The sequence below is a fragment of the Pelodiscus sinensis genome, chromosome 5 (assembly GCF_049634645.1).
Source record: "Pelodiscus sinensis isolate JC-2024 chromosome 5, ASM4963464v1, whole genome shotgun sequence".
Classification (NCBI taxonomy): domain Eukaryota; kingdom Metazoa; phylum Chordata; order Testudines; family Trionychidae; genus Pelodiscus; species Pelodiscus sinensis.
The window spans coordinates 75,398,673-75,412,125 of NC_134715.1; the positions used below are offsets into that span (position 1 = coordinate 75,398,673).

General features: G+C 46.7%; 1 protein-coding gene across 3 annotated transcripts; it reads left to right on the plus strand.

Annotated features, from left to right (window-relative positions):
* Positions 1–1,809: 1,809 nt before the first annotated feature.
* CDKN2AIP (CDKN2A interacting protein) lies at positions 1,810–6,923 on the plus strand. 3 transcript variants are annotated; one of them, XM_075930273.1, is made up of 4 exons: positions 1,810–2,384; positions 2,508–2,638; positions 3,767–5,079; positions 5,119–6,923. In XM_075930273.1, exons 1-4 carry the CDS (start codon positions 1,951–1,953, stop codon positions 5,914–5,916), a joined length of 2,676 nt encoding a protein of 891 aa, XP_075786388.1. In that variant the 5' UTR covers positions 1,810–1,950; the 3' UTR covers positions 5,917–6,923. The 3 variants fall into 3 exon arrangements, with proteins under 3 accessions (XP_075786388.1, XP_075786387.1, XP_075786389.1); XM_075930272.1 differs by having other exon boundaries at positions 1,811–2,384; positions 3,767–6,923; XM_075930274.1 differs by lacking the exon at positions 5,119–6,923 and having other exon boundaries at positions 1,817–2,384; positions 2,508–2,607; positions 3,767–3,910.
* Positions 6,924–13,453: the final 6,530 nt, after the last annotated feature.

Sequence of the window (13,453 nt, forward strand, 5' to 3'; positions counted from 1 at the left end):
TTAGCAACTATTGTACAAGCAGCCCCGGACTTGCAACGCAATTGGTTCCTGGGGAAGCGTCGCAAGTCGGGGTGTTGTAACTTGAACCCTCATTTACAATAGGCACAGTGCGCTTTTGTAAATGCGGGCCAAGGACATAAGTCTGGGGTTTTTGGCCCCTTCTACACTTACAAAATTATTGTAAATGTGTGTGTGGGGGGGGGTCAGAACTCATACGGTCGCATGTCAGGGGTTTCCTGTACTTGTTTTTTTACATGTTTGTGTGTAGGTGTTTTTCAAATTCTTAATAACCATCATGTCGCCCCTCCTTTGATTTGCCTGATATACCATGGGTTAAAATTACCGTCACGAATATGAAATATGCAAATAAATTAATTACCATAATGAATATGAAAATATTTCAGTGTCAGTCTACCAACGGTTTTTGAATAAGTTTGCCGGTCTGTGGTATAAAAAAGGTTAGGAACCACTGTTCTAAGGAATTGCAGGACTTAGTGGATGGATGTGCCAAATTCTGATGGGGTGATAAACAGCATGCACATCAATATTTTGGCACCAGCCCACTTGCCAGAGAACTGAAAAAGGCTACTTTTCTAAGGTTATGCAAACATTGGTGGTGAAGCTTCACCTCTGTCAGTATGGGCTGGTCAGAGAAGGTGCATGAGGCTCATATATGAGAACATTAACTGTTCAGAAAGCTACAAATAGGGACAGTCTTTTTTTCTCATCTGGTGGATTACCACTGGCAACATTGAAATGCCAATTGTGATTCTAGTGGACTTAGCCTACCCCTTACTCTCCAATCTTGTGAAACTGAATGCCAGTCTCCTCAACAGTAGGAAAAACATATTCAACTATCTGTTCAGAGGTAAAGAATGACTTAATGGCTGTGTCTAGACTGGCCAGTTTTTCCAGAAAATCAGCTGCTTTTCCAGAAAAACTTGCCAGCTGTCTACACTGCCCGCTTGAATTTCCGCAAAAGCACTGACTTCCTACTGTAAGAAATCAGTGCTTCTTGCGGAAATACTATTCTGCTCCCGTTCAGACAAAAGTCCCTTTTGCCCTGGGCTTCCTGGAATCAGCTGCTGATCAGTTTCAGCAGCGGCTGACTTGGGGACGCCTGGGGTAGAGGCAGCAAATCTTTTGCGCAAAAGGGCCAGTATAGACAGCTCAGATTTGTTTTCCGCAAAAAAACCCTGATCGCTTTTTTGCGGAAAAGTGCGTCTAGATTGGCACGGACGCTTTTCCGCAAAAAGTGCTTTTGCAGAAAAGCGTCCGTGCCAATCTAGACGCTCCATTTACAATTTTGTAGAGATCCACACATGAAAAAGGTCGAATCCCACTCATCTAGCTCTTCTCCACCACGCCCAGTCAGCAAGCTGCTGCCGCTGCCTCTTCTACCGGACCCTCCAAGTGGAACCCAAGAAGCTGCCTTTCTGCGGAGATGCCCTGGGGCCAGCCACGGGCCGGAGACCGAGCTCTGGGGAGCTGCCCCGAAGGAGCCCCACGTGTGTCCGGGCAGAGCGACAAAGGGCACGTGCGGCGCTTCCAGGTTCCTGCCCTGGGGTCTCGTGCGGTCAGGAGCCAGTGCAGGGCCCGGGGCCACGCGGAGGTGACCCGAGATCCCCAGGGACCTTTCCCGCGCTGAACGAGCCAGACTCCCACTGCGCACCCGGGTGCCTTGAGCGCCGCCTTGAGCGCCCCCTCTGACCGCCGCCCGCCCCGCACGGAGGCGCCGCCGGTGACGTCATAATCGCTCCTGGACGGCCGTTCCTATTTATGCTGGGCACTGCCGGCCGCCATTTCCCTAAACGCTGCCGGCCGGCTCGGCTCTGGGAGGGGAGGGGAGACGGGCGCCAGTTCGAACCGCAGAGCACGCTGGGAAGGAATCTGGCTGCTTGCCTTCTCCGGCGGTGGGAGGCGGGCGGCTACACCGGTAGTGAGGTCATAATGGACAGACGGAAGGAAGCGGCGGGTCGGCTGCATCCGTTGTTCTTGGCCCAGAGAGCGATCCCCGCGTGCCCGCTGCCGCGGCTCGAGGTGGGAGGGCGCCAGGCCCTGCGAGGGCCCGGGCTCGCGACACGCGCGCAGGCGGGCAGCAGCCGCAGCAGCGACCTCAGCCGGGAGCGAGGCGGGCAGGCGCCGCGGGGCCGAGCCGCGAACATGGCGGAGGCCGCGGCCTCGGAGCCGCTGGGCCGCAGCCGGCAGGAGACGGCCTGGGTGGAGACGCTGCGCGGGGACTGCGAGCCCGAGCACCACTGGCGGCACCGCCGCGAGTTCCTGCTGCGCAACGCCGGGGCCCCGCCGGCCGGGGACAGCGGGGCCCTGCAGCGCCTTGTCTCCCTCTCCATGGTGTGGGCCAACCACGTCTTCCTTGGCTGCCGGTGAGTGGGCTGGGGGCGGCAGAGCCGCACTGGCAGGGGTCGGGGCGCCCCGCCTCGCCAGGATCGCTCCGTTAGCGGGCTTGGAGAGGCGCTGAGCTCGCTCCCGTTGTTTCCCTTGCCCAGGTACCCGCTGTCAGTGATGGAAAAGGTGCTGGAAATGGCTGAAGGCATCAAAGTGACCCATGCGCCTGCCCACACGACGAGAGATGAACTGGTTGCCAAGGTGAAGAAAAGAGGCATATCAAGTAGCAATGGTTAGCAGATCATAGCTGTGACAATACCTAGGAGTCTAGAAAACGATTTTCAAATGATGAGAGTTTGCCGATTCCCGACTTTGTTAATAAAGTAGTTGCTGAACTAACCAGGATTTAAAAGCTTCCACAATGTTGGTTTTATGGCAGCACAAATTCTCATTTGTCCCAACTGTAACCATGATAGTTATAGCAATGCTGTTTGGTTGCATCAGATGCTTCTGAATTAGTGAGTTAAAAGTGTTGGTTAAACAGGTTTCTTAAGGTGTTGCAGGCATTTGTCCTCTGACCTTCCTCCAATAGTATTGTGCTTGTAGTAGAGTTTTCTAGTAGAAATGACAACCATATATGAAGCATATCAACTTTTGTACTCATACCCACTACAAGGTCTAGTGTTAAAACAATTTCCAAAAGAAAACAGTGCTTTGATGAGCTCTGTAGTAATAATAAGCAAAAGAGAGCAGTGTCCAAGCCAAAACCTTGAATTTGAACCCTGGATCTGTTTGTATCATAGCACCCAGATTTAGAATATATTTCTGAGACTGAAATGTCCTGGAATTTCAAGATAATGTTTGGAACCAGATTTCAAACTCTTGATTTTGTGAGTGTTTAATGGTTCTCATTGTTTCCAAACTATTGTATCTCTTTCAAGATTCTGATTTGTCTTGAATAGCCCAAACTTCAATTTAAAGCTACTTGTTTATGAAATCAGACATAAGTACAAAAAAGTTAGACTGTTGTAGACAAGATGATATATCCTCTGGAAGATCTTAGTTGAGAACCACTGATTTAAACTAGGGATGTAAGGGAATAGTTGAGTAACTGATAAGCCTAGGTTTATCAGTTAGTTGGATCAACTACTTGCATTCCCCCCGCCCCTTGCTGCCTCTGTATTAGAGGCAGCAGGGGGTGGGAAGCTGGTGCTGGGGGGAGCTAGTTTAAAAGTCGGTTCCCCCCAGCACCATCTCCACAGTGCCACCTGCCCCACCTCCCCCTCCCCAGTACTGCTGCCTCTCATAGAGGGGGCAAGGGAAACTGCCGCAAAGCACCCAGTAGACAATTGCCAATAGACAGAGCACTTACACTTCATAGTTATGGAACTAAGGACGTAACTCTATTTGTGTTTTTTAGAAGGGGTAGAGGAACCTTGCAAGAAACGAGCTGTTGACAAAAGCAGAGATTCTAAGGATGCTGGAAATGATGCTAAGTTGACAAAGACAGAAGTTTCCAAGGAGACGGAGAGCATGTTGCTGAAGAAGCAGGAAAAAGATTCAGGGAAAGATTTAGAGTGTTTACTGCCATCCTCTAGCTTGAACCAAGAAAAGAGCACAATGTCAGGGGCAGGAACAGAAACAAAAGGAGCTAATCATAAAACCACTACAAATATCAATCGAACTTCAGCAACTCCTTCATCTGGAACAGAGTCAAAAATGAATTATTCAAATCCAACCATGGAAACCAAACCTGAAAGTGTGTTGCCACCTGAGAAGAAGAGTCCATTGGCCAGCACTGTGCCGGAGGCTGCCAAGGGCAGCTCCCAGGCCAGCACTATGCCAGCGGCTGCCAAGGGCGGCTCCCAGGCCAGCACTGTGCCCACAGCTGCCAAGGGCGACTCCCAGGCCAGCACTGCACCGCTGGCTGCCAAGAGCGACTCCCAGGCCAGCACTGCACCGCTGGCTGCCAAGAGCGACTCCCAGGCCAGCACTGCACCGCTGGCTGCCAAGGGCGACTCCCAGGCCAGCACTGCACCAGCAGGTGCCAAGAGCGACTCCCAGGCCAGCACTGCACCGCTGGCTGCCAAGGGCGACTCCCAGGCCAGCACTGCACCAGCGGGTGCCAAGGGTGACGCCAAGGGCGACTCCCAGGCCAGCACTGTGCCGGCGGCTGCCAAGGGTGTCTCTGTGCCGGCGGCTGCCAAGGGTGTTTCTGTGTCGGCGGCAGCTGCCAAGGCCGGCTCCCAGGCCGGTGCTGTGTCGGCGGCAGCTGCCAAGGCCGGCTCCCAGGCCGGTGCTGTGTCGGCGGCAGCTGCCAAGGCCGGCTCCCAGGCCGGTGCTGTGTCGGCGGCAGCTGCCAAGGCCGGCTCCCAGACCGGTTCTGTGTCGGCAGCGGCGGCCAAGGCCAGCTCCCAGGCCGGTGCTGCGGCGGCCAAGGCCGGCTCCCAGGCCGGTGCTGCGGTGGCCAAGGCCGGCTCCCAGGCCAGTCCTGCGGCGGCCAAGGCCGGCTCCCAGGCCGGTGCTGCGCCAACGGCAGCGGCCAAGGCTGGCTCCCAGGCCGGTGCTGCGGCGGCCAAGGCCGGCTCCCAGGCCACCGCTGCTGCTGTGCCACCCACCACCAAAGCTGGTTCCCAGGCCACCGCTGCTGCACCAATGGCCACAAAGGGTGGTTCCCAGGTTGCTGCTGCAGCACTGCCAGCTGCCAAGGGCGGCTCCCAGGCCGCCGCCACTGCGCCGCCAGCTGCCAAGGGCGGCTCACAGGCCGCCGCCGCGTCGCCAGCATCCAGGGGTGGCTTCCAAGCCTTCTCGGCTGTGCCACCGGCTTCCAAAGGCAGTTCCCAGGCCACCACAGCTGCGCTACCAGCTCCCAAGGGCGGCTCCCAAGTCAGCACTCCGCCACTGGCTTGTAAGGCCAGTGCTCTGCAGGCCAGCGCTTCACTGATGGCTTCTAAGGCCAGCACTTCACCAGCGGCTTCCAAGATCAGCTCACTGGCCAGCACTCTGCTGGCAGCTTCCAAAAGTGGCTCCCAGGCCAGCACTCCACCGGTGGCTTCCAAAAGCAGCTCACAGGCTAGTGGAAGTCCTGCTAAAGTATCATGGAAGCCATTAACAAATGAAGATGCAAAAGAAAGACAGCCTTTTTTCAATAGACTGTACAAATCTGTGGCCTGGAAGCTGGTTGCTGTTGGTGGTTTCAGTCCCAATGTGAATCACGCAGAACTTTTAAACTCATCCATTCAGTCTGTGAAAGCCAGTTTAGATGTAACTTTTGTTCCTCTGAAGGAACTTGCAGACTTACCTCAAAATAAAAGCTCTCATGAAAATATAGTTTGTGAACTGAGGTGCAAATCTGTTTATTTGGGTACTGGCTGTGGAAAAAGTAAGGAAAATGCCAAAGCTATAGCTTCAAGGGAAGCTTTGAAATTATTTCTCAAGAAGAAAGTTATTGTAAAGATATGTAAAAGAAAGTACAAAGGACGTGAAATTGAAGATCTGGTACTTCTCGATGAAGAATCAAAACCCTCAAACTTACCTCCAGCTTTAAAAAATCCTCAAGAGATCCTGTAAGACACACAAGAACTGAGGGTTACTTTTGTACTCTGAAAATGTAGGCTTCCAGATATTTTGTATTTCTCAGTTTTGCAGAACAGTTACATTCTTGTTCCTTTCACACGGTAGCAATTGTAAATAACTTCTTCTAGATCACAAGAAGTGTGCATTTAAAGGTATGCCTTAATATAGAGCACACTAGCGTGCTGTTTTATTTGCTATATAGTCTACCTAAGTCTTCTATTTTTAATTAAAAGATTAAGGTACAGTTTGATTCAAGTCTAATAATTTTGTAATTCTTACGATTTGGTGGCAGTGTGCTCAGTTGTCTACCATGTCTTTTTAGCTGCATAGAAATGTATATAGGGACCATAGTACTTGAATGGTTGAAAGTCGTTAAATTTCAATCAAAAGGTTGTCTGTTTGAAATTTGTTTCCCATAATGTTCACTATTACTGTTGAAATGAGAGAAAATAGTTGGCTGACTATTTTTATGAAGAGTTGTAACATTTTAAAGTTAATCCTAAAATATGTGATCCTGTTTAACATTACAATAGCAAAATTGTCAGTAAACAATCACCAGGGAGAGATTTCAACCACCAAAAACTCTTTAAGAAAATTAAACTTACATTTTGTGAAATACCATTTACACTTTGTTTTTCAGATAAACATGGATTTCTATATAAGCATATTTTATGACTGCTACTATTAAAAGCTATAAACTTCTGGGATGTCCTCACTTTTAATATTTTGTTTTAGCTATTAAATGCTTTATAAAATGATCATTTTGATAAATGTTAGTGACATCTTTTTTGAAAAAAATCTTAAACATTAAAGTGGGTCAGACGCATGTGTGAAAATGATCAACAGAGCCGTACTCCTTTCTTTTGCTATGAAAATATACACTGACTTCAGGGTGGATGGGTTTCATTGTGTAGTTACTAGTGGTTCTTGTTAAGATGCACAAGAGATACTAATGTAAACCTAGAATGACAACATTTTTTTTCAATAAATAATGGAATGTATACGATTTCCACTCTATCATAAATGTGAGGGCACAGGGAAATGCAGGTGCTTCTGTGTGTTGTCTTCTGAAACTCTGGAGTGAGTACACATTTTACGCTTTATACACTCAGTACTCTCACTGATATCAGGATGTTTCATACAAAGATCAAAGGAAACAATGTCCCTTTAGGTGCAGCAGTCTTGAAAGAATTATACAAATTGGTTATATGAAACACTGGAGAGTAAAAGTAATGGTTGAGAGCATATTGTTCATAGGGTTTTTTTTAATACTGCAAAGGGAATTTAAAATGGGCATTTCTATGTAAAAATGATGCTATTTTATTCAATGGATCGGCTCTGTACTGTCACTATCAAATGCTGCATATGTTAGCAGTGTAGAATAATAAAGTTGAGGAATAGTCTGCATGCTATGCTTCAGTTCTCTGAATTGACAAAACTGAACTATTTTCTGATTCTTGAATCTGTTGGTATTACAGAGGGCAGAATACAGCTTAATGGTGCGGTTGCTACACCAACACCTGAAAAAGTTGTTATAGTAGGGATGTAAACCTGCATTTAAGTAATTGTGTAACTGCTGAAATTTTCAGTTAAATGTAGAGAGGCAGTTGTTCCCAGGAGTTCCCGTTCTCTCCCCCTCCCCCAACCCGCATGCTGTTGCCTGTGATAAAGGCAGTGTGGAGCCCTGGGTGGGAAGAGGCTTCCCGCTGCCTCTTATCTGCATGTAACTATGAAGGTTTAACTGATTAGCTCTGGCTCATCAGTTAACTGTGTACACGGTTATACTTTCACATTTCTAGTCATTAGACCACATTTGGTAGAGTGAGAAAATATATGGGAAGGATGGTGTAGCACAGTTTCTCAACCTTTTTTTTTTTTATAAAGTACCCCTTTAAAAAAAAAAAAAAAAGTACCCCCAGTGCCTACAGTTTTCAGACACATTTTTTTTCTACCATTGGAACATATTTGTTTAAACAACTTGATCTTAGCTAGGCGAGCGATGAATTTTTTTGGTGTAAAAAGTACCAAAACAATAAAGCACTGTAAAAAAAAAATTCAGTTCTCCCAATTTCAGTTGTTGATGTACGTACCCCCCAGACTTCTCTTGAGTACCCCTAAGGGTACTCTTATCACTGGTTGAGAAACACTGGTGTAGCAAATAGAGTACTAGCTTAGGCAACTGGGCCAGATCTACACTAGACCCAGCAGGTTGGCTTAAGGTACACAAAAGACTATACCCCCATCTAATATCAAGTATGAGACTCCAAAATCTAGATGGAATCATTGGTTACATTTCAGGATTGTTGGAATCTAGAATGTCTGAAACAGGGATAATATGGAAAAAAAATTAAAAACAGTTATTTTGAGCATTAGGCAGCAGAAACCATCCCTAAACCCACAATTCGTGGCAAGGTCTAATTACTAAAGAAATCTAAATGGTGTATAATATGCATAATGTTGCTAAGATGTTTAATAAAACACAAGTAAAATCTAATAAATTAATCACAACAAATAATAAGATAAAGGAAAACCAGAAAGGTAAAGAAATTATTTGTACATGTTACATGTTGACTACCACAACCAGTTCATTAGAGAACGTTTTAAAAGGAAAACCATCTGCCCTTATTGGCAATAAACAGCAACATTGAATTGTCCTCCATGGAGCTAACAGTAAAAGTGGCGAATTGATAATATATTAAAATGTGAACAGCTTGTAATTTGTGGTCAGTGACTCTGAAGCCTACTCAAGGCACATATTCAAATCAGTTTTACTGAGTGTCATAAATACCAATATTGGATTATAACACAGCAATATTTAACAAATAAGCTATTCTCTGTTCAGTAAGTAATCTGGAAGAAAGCATCTAGAACAGTGTTTCTCAAACTGTGCTCCGTGGAGCCCCAGGGCTCCACAAGACATCTCCAGGGGCTCCGTGAGGTTGACAAACTGGAAACATCAATAGGTACAACACATACAATGAGTGGACTGCTGGGGCTCTGCATAAATGTTTATGGATGTGTAAAGGGCTCTAGAGCCCAAAAAGTTTGAGAACCTCTGATCTAGAATACTGGTCACCAACCAGTAGATCGGGATCTAGCGGTAGATCTTGGAACCACGGACAGGTACTCCTGATGGGTTTGGCCAGGAAGCTATCAAGCGCTGGCACTTCAACTGCCCATCCACCCACTGTCATGCTGCTCCTGTCCTCTGCCTTGGAGCTGCTCCCCTGGGAGTCTCAGCCTTGCTGTGCAGGATGTGGGAAGGAGAAGGGGGCACTGATGTCAGGGTGTCCCTTCTCCCCCATTTCTGTACCCTATCTCTGCACAAAGAAAAGGGGATGGAGGAGAGCCTGGCAATGCAAATCTCTTTCTCTCTCTGTCATTGTCACAAACATCCACTCCTTCACATACGTGGGGGTGTTACTTTTACTGCTTGCGAAATGTGTTGTTTTTGGTTTTTGACTGGTCTGTGCAGTTCATAATTTTCATTTCATGCATACATTTAATTATTTGAGTAGTGATTTCTAAAATGTCTAACCTGACATGGCTGGAGTAATTATCCTATGGTAATTGCTGCTCCTGGAAGCAGCTGACACGTTCCTGCAACCCCTGAGAAAGGCAGAGCAAGGGGTCTCCACATGCTGTTCTTGCCTGCAGACACCGCTCCTGCAGCTCCTGTTGATCAATAACGGGGAACCGTGGCCAGTACAGTAGAAGTTGTGGGCTCAGTGCCTGCAGATGAGGGGTAGCACATGGTGCCATAGAGCCATTGCTGTACATGTCAGCTGCTTTCAGGAGTGGTGCAGGGCCTGGGCAGGAGTAAACCTGCCTTAACTCCACTGCTTCACCACCCGGAAGCCATCTCAGTTAAATGGTGCCCAACCAGAGCCTGCTTCCTGAACCCCTGTTCCAGCCCTCCTACACCCAATCTCCTGCCACAGACATGAGTCCCCCTGCACCCAAATTCCATCCCAGAGCTTGTACCCTGAAATCCTTCCTGGACCCCAGTCGTCTACCTTGTGTTAAGCCTGGAGCCCCTCCAACACTCCAAACTCCTTGGCCCAAGACCAGAGCCTGCACCCCAACCCTTTACCCCAGCCTGGTGAAAGTGAGTGAGGATGGGAGAGGAAGGAGGATGGAGTGAGCAGGCTGAGGCCTTGGAGAGGGGGCAAGAAGGAAGTGGGGCAAGTGTATTTGGCTTTGAAGCAAATCTTACATTGCACTTCAATTAAAAAAGTGTTCTTGTGGTTAAAAAAGTTGGAGACCACTGATCTAGAAAGTACGACTGGCTCTATACACCTCAACTAGTGGTGTAACATGCAACAATGTAAACTTGAAGGGCATTGCATACAAGTTATTGTGCTAGGAATGTTTTTAACATTGCAACTTCCGTGTGTGGCCATGATGTCTTGAATTATGAGTTAGCTGCTCTTGTCTCCTGTCCAGTGAAATTTAGTAAGGGTAATCTATAATATGGATGAATAGGACTGTGAAGTAGGAATGTTAAAATGCATTTATTCAGGTAAACGTAAAAATTGACAATTTCAAAGTTTACACTTAAAAGCCAGTTCCCCGCCCATACCTGCTCTCACCTGCCCCCTCCCCTGCACTGCTGCCTGTTATACAGAGGCAGCAGCATGGGTGTGTGTGTGTCTGCATGTAACTGAAAACCATGACAGTTAACTGATGAGCCCAGGCTCATTAGTTAACCAATTACACGTTCACATATCTACTGTGAAGTAACTAAAAGGAATTAATATATGGAGGCCTCTATTGTAATGTCACTATTCCAAATTTTTTATTTACTTCTCGTGTTCGGAGCATTTTGGGGCACGCTGTAATAATACCTATTTCAATTTTCAAATGAATCTATGATATGAAGAGAGCCCCAATACCAGGATGAAGTTGAACCTTACCTATTAGTTTTTGATAGACATACTAATCCATTCACTATATATTTAAAATTACTAGACAGAAGACACACATCACTCAGATTAGCAATGATATGTACAAGGCAGAACAAGCTTTGAATTACTTTATCCATGATGGGAAATCTTGAGATACTGATTTTTCACTCTGCTTTTGTTATATGGCATATTGATTTAAACTGTATTCATTAATGTATTGCCACTTACACAGTTTGGTAAAACAAGTTACATATAAAGGTGTCATTTTAACTATAACAGTGATCAAGGTAACAAATGGGGATACATTGACCAATATATGCTGGCTAACCTGCATTTAACTATCATATTCATATATATGGCCATATCTTATATATCTATTAGTGTGCAGTAAGTACAAACAGCATTAAACAAAAATATTACAGCAATTATATAGGCTAAACTGGCCTATAACTTCCAGTTCATTTATGCTGAGTATCCCATAACACTTTCCTTTTAAAATGGCTTTAGTTGAAGTAAACTTTGTCTTAAGTATTAGAGGGGTAGATGAGTTATTCTGTAACTGGAAAAGCTTATAAAACAACAAATGGTCTAGCAGTTTCATCTGAAGAAGTAGGTTGTACCCATGAAAGCTCATGATACCATCTATGGCTACGTCTACACTACCAGTTTTCTCGGCAAAAAATATGCTAATGAGGGACTCATTTGCATGAGATGCAATCTCTGCATATGTTCTGCCGATCTGTTTTTGCGCAGAGGTTTTTGCGCAAAAACAACCAGTGCGGACGTTTTCTTTTTGCGCAAAAAAACCTTTTTCCGCACGATCCTTATGCCCCAAAACAGGAGGTTTACCGATCTTGAGGAAAAGGAGTTTTTTGCGCAAAAAGAAAACTTCCACAGTGCTTGTTTTTGTGCAAAAATGGATCGACAGAAAATATGCAAATGAGATTGCGACTCATGGAAATGAGTCCCTCATTTGCATATTTTTTCCCAAGAAAACTCATAGTATAGATGTAGCCTACATGTTTTGTTAGTCTTTAAGGTGCTGCTAGATCATTTGTTGTTTTTTAAGTTTTGTCTTAAGTAGATAGGAAAAACATCAGGATTGGGACATATTTCACCATTGCAACAGGAAGGGAATTTTTCTCATATGTTTGTACTAGAATATCCCAAAGGAAGAGGACAAAATGTGATTGTTCTATTCTAGAACAGACCTAGGAGTTGCAAGGCCCTGGCCTGTAGTTTCTGGAATGCATCTGTTCAGAACAAAGAATCATAGAATCATAGGTAATAGAACTGGAAGGAATATTGAGAGGTTATTAGGTCCAGTCCCCTGCACTCATGGCAGGACCAAGCACCATCTAGACCAGAGGTGGGCACGGACCAGATCCAGCCCACCAAGCGAGTTGATCTTGTAACCAGATGCACTGCCACTCCCCCCACATCCTCAGGCCCTGATTGGCTTGGGGCAGGGGGAAGCGCACAAAGTCTCCTCCTGCCCTGCCCCTGGCCTGTAAGGGTTGCACGGCACTTAGAAGTGCTGCACGCTCCTGGCAGAGTGAGAGGAGACTTCGCATGCTCCCCCCACCCCGCAAGCCCTGATTGGCCTGGGGGTAGTGAGTGTAGCACGTGAAGTCTCTTCCTGCCCTGCGAGGGATGAGGTGCTTCTAAGCACTGTATTCTCCTTGCAGGACGGGCAGGGCGGGAGGAGACCTCGTGCCCTCCCCCAGACCAATTAGGGCTTGGGGGCGGGGGGGAATGCATGAAGTCTCCTCCTGCCCTGCACCTCTCCAGGCCCTGATTGACCTGGGGGCAGCAGGAGGGAACATGCAAAGTCTCCTCCCACTGCCAGGGACATGGGTACCTAGAGGGAACCACCAGCTATTCTGAACTGCTGGCAGTTCTCTCTGGGGGAGGCGGCAAAGACTTTGTGTCCTACCCTAGCCCCAGACCAATCAAGATCTGTGGGCAGGGAAGCATGGAAGTGACCTGGCCCCATCCAAATTCCACCTGAGGCCCCACTCCTTCCAGGGCAGCATGAGCCACTTCAAAAATTTCAGAAGTGGCCCCCAGTCAAAAATTATTGCTCACCCCTGATCTAAGCTAATCCTGACTAACCTGTCTAACCTGTTCTTAAAAATCTTGAGTGATAGCAATTCCACAACTCCCTGAGCAATGTAGTCTAGTGCTTAACCACCCTGACACAATGTCCAACCTAAACTTCCCTTGCTGCAATTTAAGCCAATTGCTTCTTGTCCTATCATCAGGAGTTAAGAGGAATAATTTTTCTCTCCTTGTAGAAATCTTTTAGATACTTGAAAGCTAATGTCATGTCTCCTCTCAGTCTTCTCTTTTCCAGACTAAACAAACCCAAATCTTAATTTTCTCTCATAGGTCGTATTTTCTACGCCTTTAATCATTCATGTTTCTCTTCCCTGGGTCTTCTCCAATTTGTCCACATCTTTCCTGAAATGTGGCACCCAGAACTACTCCAGTTGAGGCCTAATCAGTTCAGAGTAGAGTGGAAGAATTACTTTTCATGTATTGCTTACAACACTCCTGCTAATACACTGGTTCCCAAACTTTTCAGCATCACACTCCCCTTTTGATTTTTGAGAAACCCTCAT

Excerpts from the sequence above, each read along its gene's own strand:
- CDKN2AIP (XM_075930272.1), top strand. The coding sequence starts at position 1,951 with ATGGACAGACGGAAGGAAGCGGCGGGTCGGCTGCATCCGTTGTTCTTG. Across the intron at positions 2,385-2,507 it reads CACGTCTTCCTTGGCTGCCG|GTACCCGCTGTCAGTGATGG; the intron begins GTGAGTGGGCTG and ends TCCCTTGCCCAG. Across the intron at positions 2,639-3,766 it reads AGGCATATCAAGTAGCAATG|AAGGGGTAGAGGAACCTTGC; the intron begins GTTAGCAGATCA and ends TGTGTTTTTTAG.